Raw genomic sequence first — 13,113 nt, forward strand, 5'->3', positions numbered from 1 at the left:
GTGATAGCATTATCACCAAAAGCGCAGGTGTCAAGTGCAGAGGCCACAGTGTCAGAGGTGTTACAGTACCAAGTAGAGGAGTCCATAAATAGCATAGTTAAGGTTAATTATAACTATTTTCTAATCTACCTTCTCCTAATTCTCCTGTTCCTACAAACTCTGCTTTTATATAACCCTTAGATAATAGTTTTCCTAGTTGTAGCCCTATAGCTAGTAGTCCCCTAGTGCCCCCCTACCTCTAGTACCTAACATAATCCCCCCCCTTAAGGTCTTGTCCTTAGGACCTTAAGTAGTACTCTAGTAGGCCCCTAGGGCTCTACTGTTACCTAGTATCTTAGAGGTATCTAGGAATACCTCTAGGCTTAGTAGGTTACTAGGTAAATAGCTGTCTCTCTAGCTAGCTAATTACTTTTAACCTTATCCTTATAGCTATTATAGTCTAACTAGGCTAAGACTATTATTTTCCTAGGGTTATAGTTATTTTTAGCTAGGTTATAAGCCTTTATTACTTAACTAGCCCTACTAGAGGTTACCTACTTTATAATAAAGATACTTTATCTACTTATAATACCCTTATTACCCCTTTATCTTTTTAACTATAATACCCCTTTAGGTACTATATACCTTTAGTAAGCCTTTATTATATAGTTACTTCTTTTATTACTTCTATTTCCTTATAGCCTAAGCCCTAAGTTATACTACTCTTATAATAAAAGAAAGCCTTTATTTTACCTCTTAGTAAGCTATACTAGTAACCCCCTAGGTCTTATCTTTTTTTTTCTTTTTTACTATTTTCTTTTTACTTTATAGGCTTAAGATACTATTATAACTTACCTTATTATTTTTACTTAGCCTAATTAAGTAATCTTCTTAGCCTTACTTTTTTTTTAATTTTTTTACCTTTAATTTTTTTTTTTTTTTTTTTCTTAATAGTCTTACTTTATTATTATTTTTTATTTTTTTTATCTTACTACTACTACTACTATTACTACTACTGCCTAGTAATAATAATAATAATAATAGCACTAGTATTAGCACTAGCTTCTTTATTACTACTATATTTTCTTTACTCTATTAATACTTTTACTAATAATACTACTACTACTACTACTAGCCTTACTACTACTAGTCTTACTAACTAAGGTAGTTTTATTAGCCCCTTAGTGCTTTTTTTACTTTACTTACCCCTACTACCCTTATACCTATATTAAAAAAATAAGCTTATTTATAATATACTTTATAATTACTATATTTACTAAATAACTAACTAGTGTCTTAGTATATTAGTGCCTATATACTGCCTTTTTTATTATATAAAGACTACTTATATACTTCTTTTATACTTAGTGCCTCTCTAGTGTCCCCCCTTAGTACTTTAGCTAATATATCTTAGCTACTAGTAATAAGTATACTTATTATACTACTATATATAGTAAGCCTTATATCTTAGTATATTTACTTTTACTTTTATTATCCTTATAACTTCTAGTAGCTATTAACCTCTTAAATAGGCTACTTATACTACTACTATAGCTAGTATTAAGCTATACTACCTCTTTAAGGCTATAAATTATTCTACTAAGCCTACCTATGTCTTTTATAGTATTACTATATATTTACTCTCTTTAGTGCCCCCTTAGTAACCCCTTATACTAACGTTAGCCTAAGACAAGATTAATAAGGCCTAGGTTATAGCTAAGAAGGCACTTTAGTGCTAAGTTAACCTAGCTAAGGCCCCTAATACTAAATATAAGGCTAAGGCTAAAGAGAAAAGTAGCTTCTCTACTAGCGCTATATTATAGCCCTTAAGACTACTACTAACTCTTTTACTACTAAGTTAAGCTAGCTAAGTCTATACTTTATACTACTAAGGTTACTACTATAGCCTTTAAGGCCTAGACTATTACTCTCTAGGAGTAGACTACTGCTATTATAGCCTAGACTACCCTCTTTTTAAAGTAGTCCTAGACTTACTCTTAGGTTATAAGTGTTCCCTCCTAATACTTATTTAGTACTCCCCTAGTACTCTTATACTAGTTACTAACTTCTTTTAGTATATTAATAAACTTAAATCTAAGGCTAATAAAGATAAAGGTAGTACCTTTATATTCTCTATATCCTTTGCTTATAATAATAATAATAATAATAATAAGAATATTAGTAATAGTAATTTAGAGGATAATAAGTAAGGTAGTAAGTAAGCTTTACTACTACTGCCTCTAGTGCCCCTTAGGCCTCTCTCTTTATTTATTTTCTTTTACTTATTATAGCTTTTAAATACTTAGCCTCTAGGCTACTTATATTTTTTAGCCTTTATACTATAATAATTAAATCTTTAATCTAGTTATCCTTAGGCTAATCTTTACCTAGCTTAACTATACTCCTGTTTTCCCCTAGTAACCCCCTACTTATAGTTATATTATAATCTTTTTATAATATTCCTCTAGGGTTCCTAAGAGTTTTCCTCCTTACTATACCCCTTTTACTTAATAAGGTACTACTAATTTTATTATAGCCCCTTATAGGCTATAATTTAATCTACCTTATATATATCTTTTTTTTTCTCCTTAATTAGTATTAGTTAAGGCTTTACTAGTAATCCCTAGAACTTCTCTAGCTAGGATAAAGAGAAGACATTATAGATCCTATATCTAGTACTTATGTCTATTTTATAGGCCTTACCTTTATTAACTACCTACTTTACTATAAAGAGGCTAAAGTACTTATTTAATAGCTTCTTAAATAGTCTCCTTTACTTAATAAACTTAGTTAATAAAAAGACCTTCTCTTTAACCTTAAAATCTATATTAAACCTCTTAGTGTTATACTACTTCTTATAGGCCTAATTAACTGCCCTTAACGTCCTACTAATTATAGTTCTCTAGCTCTATAGTTACTTTACCCTCTTGTAGGCCCTAAGGACCTCTGTTAGTCTTACCTCTACTAAGTGTATATTATATATACTCTATAGTATATAGCTATTAGTGCCTCTGCTAGTATAACCTTAGTTATACTATACTATAAACTATTATAAATAAATTTAGCTATAGGTAACTATTTTACCTAGTTATTTTACTTAATATTATAAAAGGCTTAGAGGTAGTATTTAATATTCTAGTTTTACCTCTCTATTTATTTATTAGTTTAAGGTAATAGGCTATACTAAGCTTTTATTTAATAGCTAGCTAGTAATATACTACTGCCTAAAAGTAACTTATAAACAGGACCTATAATCTAATACTATTAAGGTTAAAAGTCTAAAATAAAAGAACACTTTATCTACTAAGAGGGTTACTAGCTAATCTACTATTAAGGTTTCCTTAGTAGATAAATAAATAGTATACTTTATAAGCTTATTAACTATAACTAAGATACTATTATATACTTTACTATTAAATCCTTTAACTTTAGTAGCTTAGTAATAAAGTCTATAGTAACCTACTCTTAAGGTAGTTAGGTAGTAAAAAAAAGCTAGTTTCTTATAAGGTAAATAATGCCTTAGTTTTATATATTAGTAAGTAGTATATATATTAATATACTTCTTAATATCCTTTCTTATTAATTTCTAAAAGAATATTTATTTATATATTTTATTATTTAGGTTACCCCTAGGTGCCCCCCTAATAGTTTATTATAAAATACTATAAGTAACCTTATCCTTATTATATATCCCTCTAGTACTATAAGCCTACCTTAGTATTAGAGTAACTTATTTTCTTCCTTAGCCTAGTAACTTCTTAGTTATTATTACTCTCTAGACTAAATCTACTTGTCCTCTAGTTACACTATAGTAACTTCCTCTTCTAGGGTAGTAGTAAGTTCCTCTAAGGCTACTATATTTTAACCTAGTAGTCTACTACACCTAATTACTACTACCCTCCTTTTAAACCTACTAAAGAAGTTCTCTAAGAATATACTTTATACTTCTTTTTCTTTCTTTTTACTAGGCTAGTAGTCTAGCCTTTATAAGAGCCTATTTACTATATTATCTTTGCCTAGGTAATATTTAATCTTAAAATTAAATAATAAAAGGTCTTATAGTAACCTAGCTTAGTAGCTATTAAGTTATAGCTTAGTTACTAAGTAATAGTACCTTAGGTAGTTTATTAAGAATATAATATAGTACTAGGTATACAAGAGATAGTGCCTCTAATATATAGCTGCTTTCTAAATTATAAGTAACTTAGCCTCTAGTGCTCTATAGTGTAACTTTACCCCCTAGAGTTTCTATAATATATAAGCTATAAGGCACTAGGCTCCCTTATAGAGCTAGCTTAGTACTACCCTTATTATAAAGTTAAATATATCTGTCTTAACTTAAATAGGTAATATAAGGTTAAAATACTATAAGATAAGGGTATAGGTAAATATAGTATAGATCTTATAGAAGGCTTCTTTAGCTTCCCTTATAATTACTTACTTTCTTACTACCTTAGTAAATAGTTAGTTAGTAAAAGGGGAATATACTTTAGAATAGTTCTTAATAAACTACCTATAAAAATTTATAAACCCTAGGAAGGTCTATATCTCCTGTATACTAGTAGGCAGTAGCTACTAGGTAATTACTTCTATTTTCTTTTATTTTATTAAAATACCTTTATTAAATACTATAAAACCTAGGAAACTAATAGACTTAGTATAAAAGGAGTACTTCTTAAGGTTAGTATATAGCCTTATAGTGTCTAACTAGCTTAGCACTGTCTTTACTACCTCTATATAGCTTTCTTTATCCTTTATAAAGATTAGAATATTATCTAAATAGATAATATAGATAATATCTACTAGACCTACTAAAGTATTATTAATATAGGATTAGAATATTATAGGTATATTAACTAGCCTAAAAGGTATAACCTAATACTTATAGTGTTTATAGTAGGTATAAAAGGCTATCTTCTATTTATTCTTACTATAGATCTTTACCTAGTAGTATATATCCTTAAGGTTTAGCTTTATAAATTATATTACTTTTACTAAATAGTCTAGGATTTCTCTTATTAAGGGTAGTAGTACTTAGTTCTTAATAGTAATCTTATTAAGCCTATAGTAGTTAATATAGAAGTAAAGCTTACCCTTTTTCTTAGGTATAAATAAGATTAGTGCCCCTACTAGTAACTTTAAGGGCTATATTTAGCCCTTAGCTAGGGATTTATTAATATACTTCCTTAGCTTCTCTAGCTTCTTCTTTACTAGTAGGTAAATAAGACTAAATAGTAGTACTATACCTAGTTCTAATTCTATTATATATATCTATATATTATCTTCTACTAGCTTTACTACTAGGTCTATGTTAAATATATAGGCTTATTCTCTATATTCCCTTAGTATTATAGCCTTTATACTACTAGCCTTACTAGCCTCTTTGTCCTTCTTTAGTACATAAGTAAGTATCTCTAGTGCCCCTCTAGTGTCCTATACCCTAGGTATTAGATTATAGAGGGGTCTATAAAGACTACCTTAGTATTCTTTAGGGCCTTCTTAACTACCCTTTAGCCTTATATAAGTTAAATATAGTTCTTACCTAGTAAATAAGTCTAGCTAATTATTTTTTACTTAAGGTTAAGCTTTACTACTTACCCCTAGGGGATCTCTAGGATAATATTATATCCCTTATATTACTTACTTATAAAGTATAGCTTTATATCCTTAATATTCTAATATTATTTTTTACCTTTAATATTATCTTCTCTAAACTATAGTCTAAGGCCTTACCTCCCTATATACCTTATAGTAGTAGTCTCTCCTTATAGACTACTAGTAGCCTCCTTGTGTATAATATTCTCTAGTATATAAGGTTTTTATTTACCCCTAGGTTAATTAATGCCTTCTTTTTTCTTTATATACTGCTTATCTTAGTATAAAAGTCTACCTTAAATTAGTAGTATAGTCTCTTCTCCTAAGGTAATTAGATAGTGTTAACCTTTATTACCTTTATTATATACTATTTACTTAAGTGTCTAGGCTAACTATATCTATAGTACTTCTCTTTAGTATAGCTAACTAATAGATGCCTTAGCTTACTATAGTTAAAGTAAGTTAAAAAGTACTATAGTCTAGTTAAAGGTAAATAGTTACCTTTCTCTTCTTTTACCCTTAGGGCTTCTAGTATTAGTATTAATACACCCTAGGTTATTATAGGCGTAGATATAAAGTATATAGACTAAGGCTCTATTATAAGGACCCTTATATTAAGACTTAGTAGTATAGCTAGGGCCTACTAGTTTCTTTACTTCTAATTCTACCTCTACTAGTCTACTAGTTTATCCTTAGTGTAAGCTTTAGCTAGTGTCTTAGCCTATTATATAGTATTATTAAAGGCTTATTATATCTTTAGTATTCCCTAGGCTAATATATAGCTCTTTAGATTAAATAGTAACTAGTTAAGTATATAGACTACTTATTACCTTTTAGCTTATAAGTTAAAATACTTTACTTTAATAGTCTTATACTTATTAATAAATTACTAGTATAACTAGCTAACCTTTTACTTTATATTATTAAGCTTTACTATTATACTAAAGGCCTATATATTAGTATTAGTAATATTATTCTTTAACTAGGTCTTTATTACCTCCTAGGTTACCTTCTTTATCTAGCTATTATAGTAAGCTTTAATATACCTCTACTACTTATATACTAGGTTACCCTCTAATATAGAGCTAGTGTACTATACTTTACTTTAGTTATCCTTAAATTCTTTTTTTATAACTTTAAACTATCCCTTTAGCTTAAATAGGAAGTCCTAGAGGTTATTCTATATACTCCCCTTATATTAGATTAAAGGTAACTACTTTAATAGTACGTTAATATAGTAGCACTTATACTCTAGCTAAAGAGTAGTAGCTAGGCCTAGTGTATTATATACCTTTTTAATAGGGGCCTTATTTATTAAAGCTAGAATCTAGTTAACTATCTTTCTCTTCTTAGCTTTTTTTACTTACTCCTCTAAGAGGTGCCTAAGCTTCTCTTCTGTTATCTCTTTAAGGTTACTTTAGAGCTATTATTATACTAGTAGGCCCTTATTTTTTACTTATGCCTAGGTGTTACTACTGTCTAAGGTTAGTTACCTAGAGGTAACGCTTATACCTTACTAAGCAGTAGCTTAGGTGTTAAGAGGTAATATTATAGCTCTAATAGTTAATACACCTAGGGATAAGTAGAGATTAGAATATATTAAAGGTATTATAGTACTAAGTAAAGGAGTCTATAAATAGTGTAGTTAAGGTTAATTATAACTATTTTCTAATCTGCCTTCTCCTAATTCTCTTGTTCCTATAAACTCTGCTTTTGTATAACCCTTAGATAATAGTTTTCCTAGTCATAGCCCTATAGCTGGTGGTCCCCTAGTGCCCCCCTACCTCTGGCACCTGACACACAGATGTAACACCAACGAGGAGGACAGCAATTGAGGTCAGGGTGAATTTCATGTTAGGCGGAGTGAGACTACTGCGCGTTTGCTCAAAGATTGTAAGGTTGGAAAGTAACGGGCCGGCCGAAGTACTAAAAGCAGAGAATAGATAATAGAAGACGTCCAAGTATAATCTGATTTTGTGTCTATTGATACCCTGAAGCTGGAGAGTGGTGGGCAGTATATATAATAATTGCTCACTAGCAAAGTTAATCATATGTCTATCCGACTTACGTGAATCAGTAAGATAGAGGTAGTCCTATAGGTGTGCGTCGGACATGAAACCAGGGTGCGTACTCCTAGAATGCCAATTCTGGATACGGTATCCGTATAGCCGAACTAGATTTTGGGCTGAATGGTACCTAGTACTACATGTTTGACGGTGAAACTAGACGCTGTATTTCTTTAAAGTGGATTAATATACAATGCAGTACGCGAAGCATACCAGCCAACCTTGAGGGCCTATTTATGCCCACTTTTCCCTCTTATCTTAAGGGGTACATTGCGATACATCATTTACCGCTAAGTTAATTTGGCTGCTTTCACAGCTAACATTATTACCTATATTTTAGTGTCGTCTTCCGAAATTGGAGCCTCTAACGTCTCAAGTACCTCTAATGAGACCCTTCGGAGGTGTATAACAGTTGCTATACTACTCGAGAAACTTTTGGGCACGTGTACCTCTAGCCGTACGCTAGAGCAATGTGAACTAAGTCCCTACAAACCGCTTGACTGTTTCCTGCCACATCTGCTTACACAAATATTCAAGGCGCTATAACTTATGTGAATCCTATAACTATTATTTCTTGTTAGGAAATGTCGGTAAATCCTTGGCCTTTTAATTTTGGCCTCTTATAGATCTAATTTATTATAAAAGTGGAGTGGTTTCATTAAATACCTCCTGTAACATATCTGAGGCATTCTGTTACATGTAGGGGTTTGATATCTTAGAAATAACAGATTATAATATAATATCTACTATGGCACCTTAAGCCTATTCCTGTTTACCTCCCTTTCTTAACTATTGCTCTGTTTTCCTACCCTCTATTTAACTTCTGTAAACTCCTTTGTTCTAACTAGTAAGGATTATAATTTCTAGACATTAAAATAGACTACATAACTACTACGCTTTTTAGTTATTATAGCCTAACAAGCTATAAGAATAATAGCTCTACTAGGTCCTAAAAGTATAGATAGTATAGTCTTTATATAGGCAAGAAGACTAGGTTTTTTTATATAAGTCTATAAGAAAGAAGAGTAATAGAATATACTATATAATAACAAGATAAGATTTATATATTAATGTTATATAGGATATTGCCGACTGACACCGCTTTCTGGAACGACGTCGCTTATTAATCTAACCTTTGCTCCTTAATATAGATACTCGCGGCAGAATCCACCAAGCGAGGCAATATTTAAGGAACGTGGATTATAGCACTATAGATAGAAGAATTAAGCCACTTTTAACTATATAAATGACTTCCTAAACAGACTACTTAATTAGAATTAAGAAAATAAATACTAGAATAGAGATATATAGAAAGCTACTTTTTATAGTAAGCTACTTACTTTCTTTTTATATCTTAAAAATACTCTTTAACTGTTTTTAAAAGTCTAAATGTTATCTAAAATATATATTACTTTATATAGAGATACTAATAAAGATAAGAAAGTAAAAAGAAGTATTTTATAAATTATTATGTAGTATAATATCTATAACTTAACCTTAACATTTATTTATAAATATCTTAGTCTATCTTATTTACTTAATACTAGCTTACTATACCCTATAGCACTAGTAATAAATGTCTCTTTAAGCACTATTGCCCTTACGTTACGACAGTCTAATAAACAAAATTAATAAGCTATACTACATCTAGTATTTAGAAAGCTATAATTTTATTCTATTTTTATTATAATATAATATAAGGTATTAGTTATATTACTATTACTAATAGTGTTGTTTTTAGTATAACAGTTACAAGGCTAGTTTACTCTAGTCCTAGTATAGTATAGCCCCAGTGTCTAGTGTCTAAGTTTTATAGAACCTACAGGTTTAAATCCTGTTAAGGCCAAGGACAGGTCATAGATACCCCACCTAAAGGTATACAGTAACTACCTAGACTTTAGCAAGATATACCTAATTAGAAGGTTAAAAAGTTATAGTAGTATTTACCCTAGGGGTTCTAAGTGTAGATCTTTGGGGGGCTATAGAGGCTTCCTTCCTAGAGTAGATCTATATAAACAGGGCTACCTGTGATCTAGGGGGGTGTGTCATAATGTGATATAAGGTGTCAGTTGTATTACTGTAACTAACGGCGTCGTTTTTAGCGCAACACTTTGTTTTTTTCTTCTTGCACACAAAGGTCCCCTAAAAAGCAACTTCTTGAAGGCTACCTTTTAATGTCTTACGTAGGTTGTACCCTGGGCACGAGGAGCTCTCTTGCCGAGTTTATGAATCACCTTGGTACAGATTTCAAACGTAGAAGGTATTAAACACTATAGTACTAGGTTTAACTTTGTAGGTAAGAGTGCTATCCTAATTTCCGCAATTTATACATACAGCGTATAATAACCCTAGCAATAGGCAGCAAGAAAAGCCAGGAAGTGTACAAGATTATATACGTTTCCTACATAAGATATATATTCATATATTAAGCCGAAATACAAAGATTCTAACATATAAGCTTAGCCTCTGTAAATGAGCAGTGTACATATGTGAGTGGTAATAATATGTAGATATTGACTCTGTAGTAACATGGAAAATTTTAGATGAGGCTAGCCTTGTAATTATGATCCTCCGCCGACAGAAGATAGCTAAAATTAGAGTTCGCACTGCCTGGCATTTAGGCTGCTTTCCGAACAAGTGTAGCCAGGATAAGGAGCGTCCCAAGGGCGCTCAGCTGTATCGTAGTTGAAATAGTGCGGCTTCTCGTTCCATTGGAACAGGTCCTCCAATGCCGATGCCACTCGAACCAACTTGGCTTCCTCCCATTGCCTTCCATAAATGCAAAGTCCATATGGAGTTGCGTAGTCATCTGCTCCAGTAGGCACAGCAGCAATCGGGTAACCTGCATATGATGGCAAGGGAGCGCATGCATTTCCCCTATTTCCGTCTCTTCCATTTGGCACTAGCACCCCATCCATCTCAAGGATAGTTCCGTCTTCTCCCACATAACTGTACATATTATCAATAGCCTGTCGTGCCGTAAAGCGACCCCAGCCAAACGATGTCCAGAATGCGGTACCAAGGTTGCCTTTTGTGGCAACCCCAGCATCGTAGAAGGATTGGCCTGTCTTAGGATCCCACCACCAAGTGTTGTTTCCCAACGCTCCTGTGGTTGCATTATTGGCGTCGTTCCATTCGGCCATCTGCGCTAGAGAACTCATGCCATGTCTCTCGTCACCTTCTGGGAATGTCCAATTTTGCAGCCACTCGCCATACCCGACAGCAAGCAGTGTGTTGAAAGCAATTGCATGGTTAAATTCAGGTGCGAGGTCTGAGGGATGGCCGGCGCCATAGGGGTTTACGATTTGCGATAGTCCTGCATTGTGCTGGAACCTTCTGTTAGCGACTAAAGGCGTCGTGTGAGTGGGGCACTCACTGTCATGTTGTAGATCTTAGCCCCAGCATCCTTCAGCTCCTGGATACGTTTCTCGTAGTCCTCCCGGTTGTTTCCACTGTTTATATGCTGAGATCAGCACAAGTTAGCAATGGCCTATCGATGATCATATTCAATTACATACTGCACCCGTCGACCAAAAGGGATTCCACGGAAGCCCTAGGTTCATACCGCGAAGAGCCTCCTTGCCAACCACCTCTGCAGAGTATCCCTTCACAGGATCATGTCCAATTGCCTCGGTTGTGAGGTTGTCATAACGGTCAGGGCCGACCATAATATCAAGCATGATCGATACGTCTTCCATTGAGCGAGCCAATGGCCCTGGGGTATCGTGGTAATAGCTCCCAGTAACAACGCCGTGACGAGAAATCAAGCCTGGGGTCGACTTAACAGTATAAACTCCCAGTTGTGCAGCCGGATGGACGAGAGAACTATCTCAAATGTTAAACAGGTCAAGCAAGAACCGACACAGGATGAGTACCCATATGTTTCTGTGCCCAGTGCAATTGCCACCTGGTTGGTTCTCACGGCAACGACCGAGCCACAGCTACTCCCAGCGGTAGGCTGTGTCAAGTTGTAGGGGTTTCTGGTTTGTCCCGTTCTGCTCGAATAACCGCTAGCGTAGTTGGAGGTTGCGCGGTGATCAGCAGCCTCGGACATGGTTGTGTGGCCAAGCAGTACGCCGCCGGCAACTCGTATCTTTGTGACAACCGTTGCTTCGGATGAGTATCTTCCACCAAGTAGAACCAGCGTTCCTTCACTGGTGTTATGTCTATCATCAGTGTAGTAATTATCCTTAACAAGGAATGGAATGCCGTGGAGTGGTCCCCTGACCTCACCGCTGGCACGCTCCTTGTCCATCTGCGCTGCAATCTCCATAGCATCGGGATTGACCTCGCTGATTGAATGGAGGTACCTGCCGATGATGTAAGTTGGAGATCTTGGTTGATTGAGTGATGGATACGTGCCTGTTGGTCTTCTCAATTCTTGCTAGATAGCACTCAACCAAGTCCTGACTAGTAAGATGACCATCCGACATCCAGCCCTGCAATGTAACGATAGATGCATCTTCTATCTTCACTCCTTTGCACAAAGGCACTGGTTACGATAAGCGGAATTTGCTACTTAGGCGATGAGCTGCTTTACTCACTGGGAAACGGGCCACAGCAAGATGCATATGCTAGAGGCGTTCCAATCGCCCCAAGGGCCAGGAGCGTAGAAAAGTACATCTCGCCGTCCTGTGCTACAGGGTCTGCAGTACTAAGTCACTCAGTCAAGAAAGCCAAAGCTATGTTCTTTTTAAATGCCATTCTTTTTTTCATTACATTGCGATACCGGCACTTTCTTATCTCCAACTCATAGTAACATCCATGTCTATGTGGGTTAGTCTGATAGCTCCTCTAGTGGGTATGATAAGATGCCGCTTGCAGTGGAGTTGTGCGTAATAAGATTCATGATAATGACTGTGGGTCTTGGGAAATAGTCGCCTTCAAGTGCCTAGGCCTGTATTTCCAGGCCAATACCATGACCGACGAGGTTTAAAATGCCATGTGCTGGAAGCATTGCTAATGTCGTCCACCACTTTCTGCTTCTCGGGCGCCGATGCATTTTCTGAGAGCCAAGCGCTAATTTCCATCGTTGGATCGTCCGACTAGACCTTGCTTTATTTCCCTCAATCTTGAAAATAGTATCTACAAAAGATATTAACCTGAATTCAATAGAAACAAAGGTAACTAAGCACTGCGAAGACTTTAACTGTTCAAGTAAAGAGGACTTTTGTTTGGTCTAGTAAGTAGATTACTCTCAGTTCTATTGATGAGGTGGTAAACAGCTTTAAATATAGTTCTTTCAAATCATCAGTCAATCGAACTTTAAGTTTATATGTCCTCAGTCATCATCCCAACTTTGAGAACTCTAATAAGTATCCGCCGGATCTATGCAAGGGGCAAGTGTAAGAAGAAGTCACCGGTAACAGAAGGTAGGCCTTGTTCCTTCCTGGAATTCTGGTAAGAACATAGTTAGCCGCCACAATGACCATATTCCTAGAGGTAACTGACTTGGTGCCTTCCTTAACCTGCG

General features: G+C 34.4%; 1 protein-coding gene across 1 annotated transcript; it reads right to left on the bottom strand.

Annotated features, from left to right (window-relative positions):
- Positions 1 to 10,234: 10,234 nt before the first annotated feature.
- On the bottom strand, positions 10,235 to 12,136 carry LY79DRAFT_622584 (amidase signature domain-containing protein; the record flags this gene model as incomplete). The annotated part of the gene is made up of 5 exons (XM_060562070.1): positions 11,999 to 12,136; positions 11,516 to 11,928; positions 11,159 to 11,465; positions 11,017 to 11,076; positions 10,235 to 10,966 (listed from the first exon to the last, which is right to left on the bottom strand). Exons 1-5 carry the CDS (start codon positions 12,071 to 12,073, stop codon positions 10,235 to 10,237), a joined length of 1,587 nt encoding a protein of 528 aa, XP_060419493.1. The 5' UTR covers positions 12,074 to 12,136.
- Between the last annotated feature and the right edge of the window lie 977 nt (positions 12,137 to 13,113).

This window comes from Colletotrichum navitas (genome assembly GCF_030913465.1).
Source record: "Colletotrichum navitas strain CBS 125086 chromosome Unknown LY79scaffold_3, whole genome shotgun sequence".
Taxonomy (NCBI): domain Eukaryota; kingdom Fungi; phylum Ascomycota; class Sordariomycetes; order Glomerellales; family Glomerellaceae; genus Colletotrichum; species Colletotrichum navitas.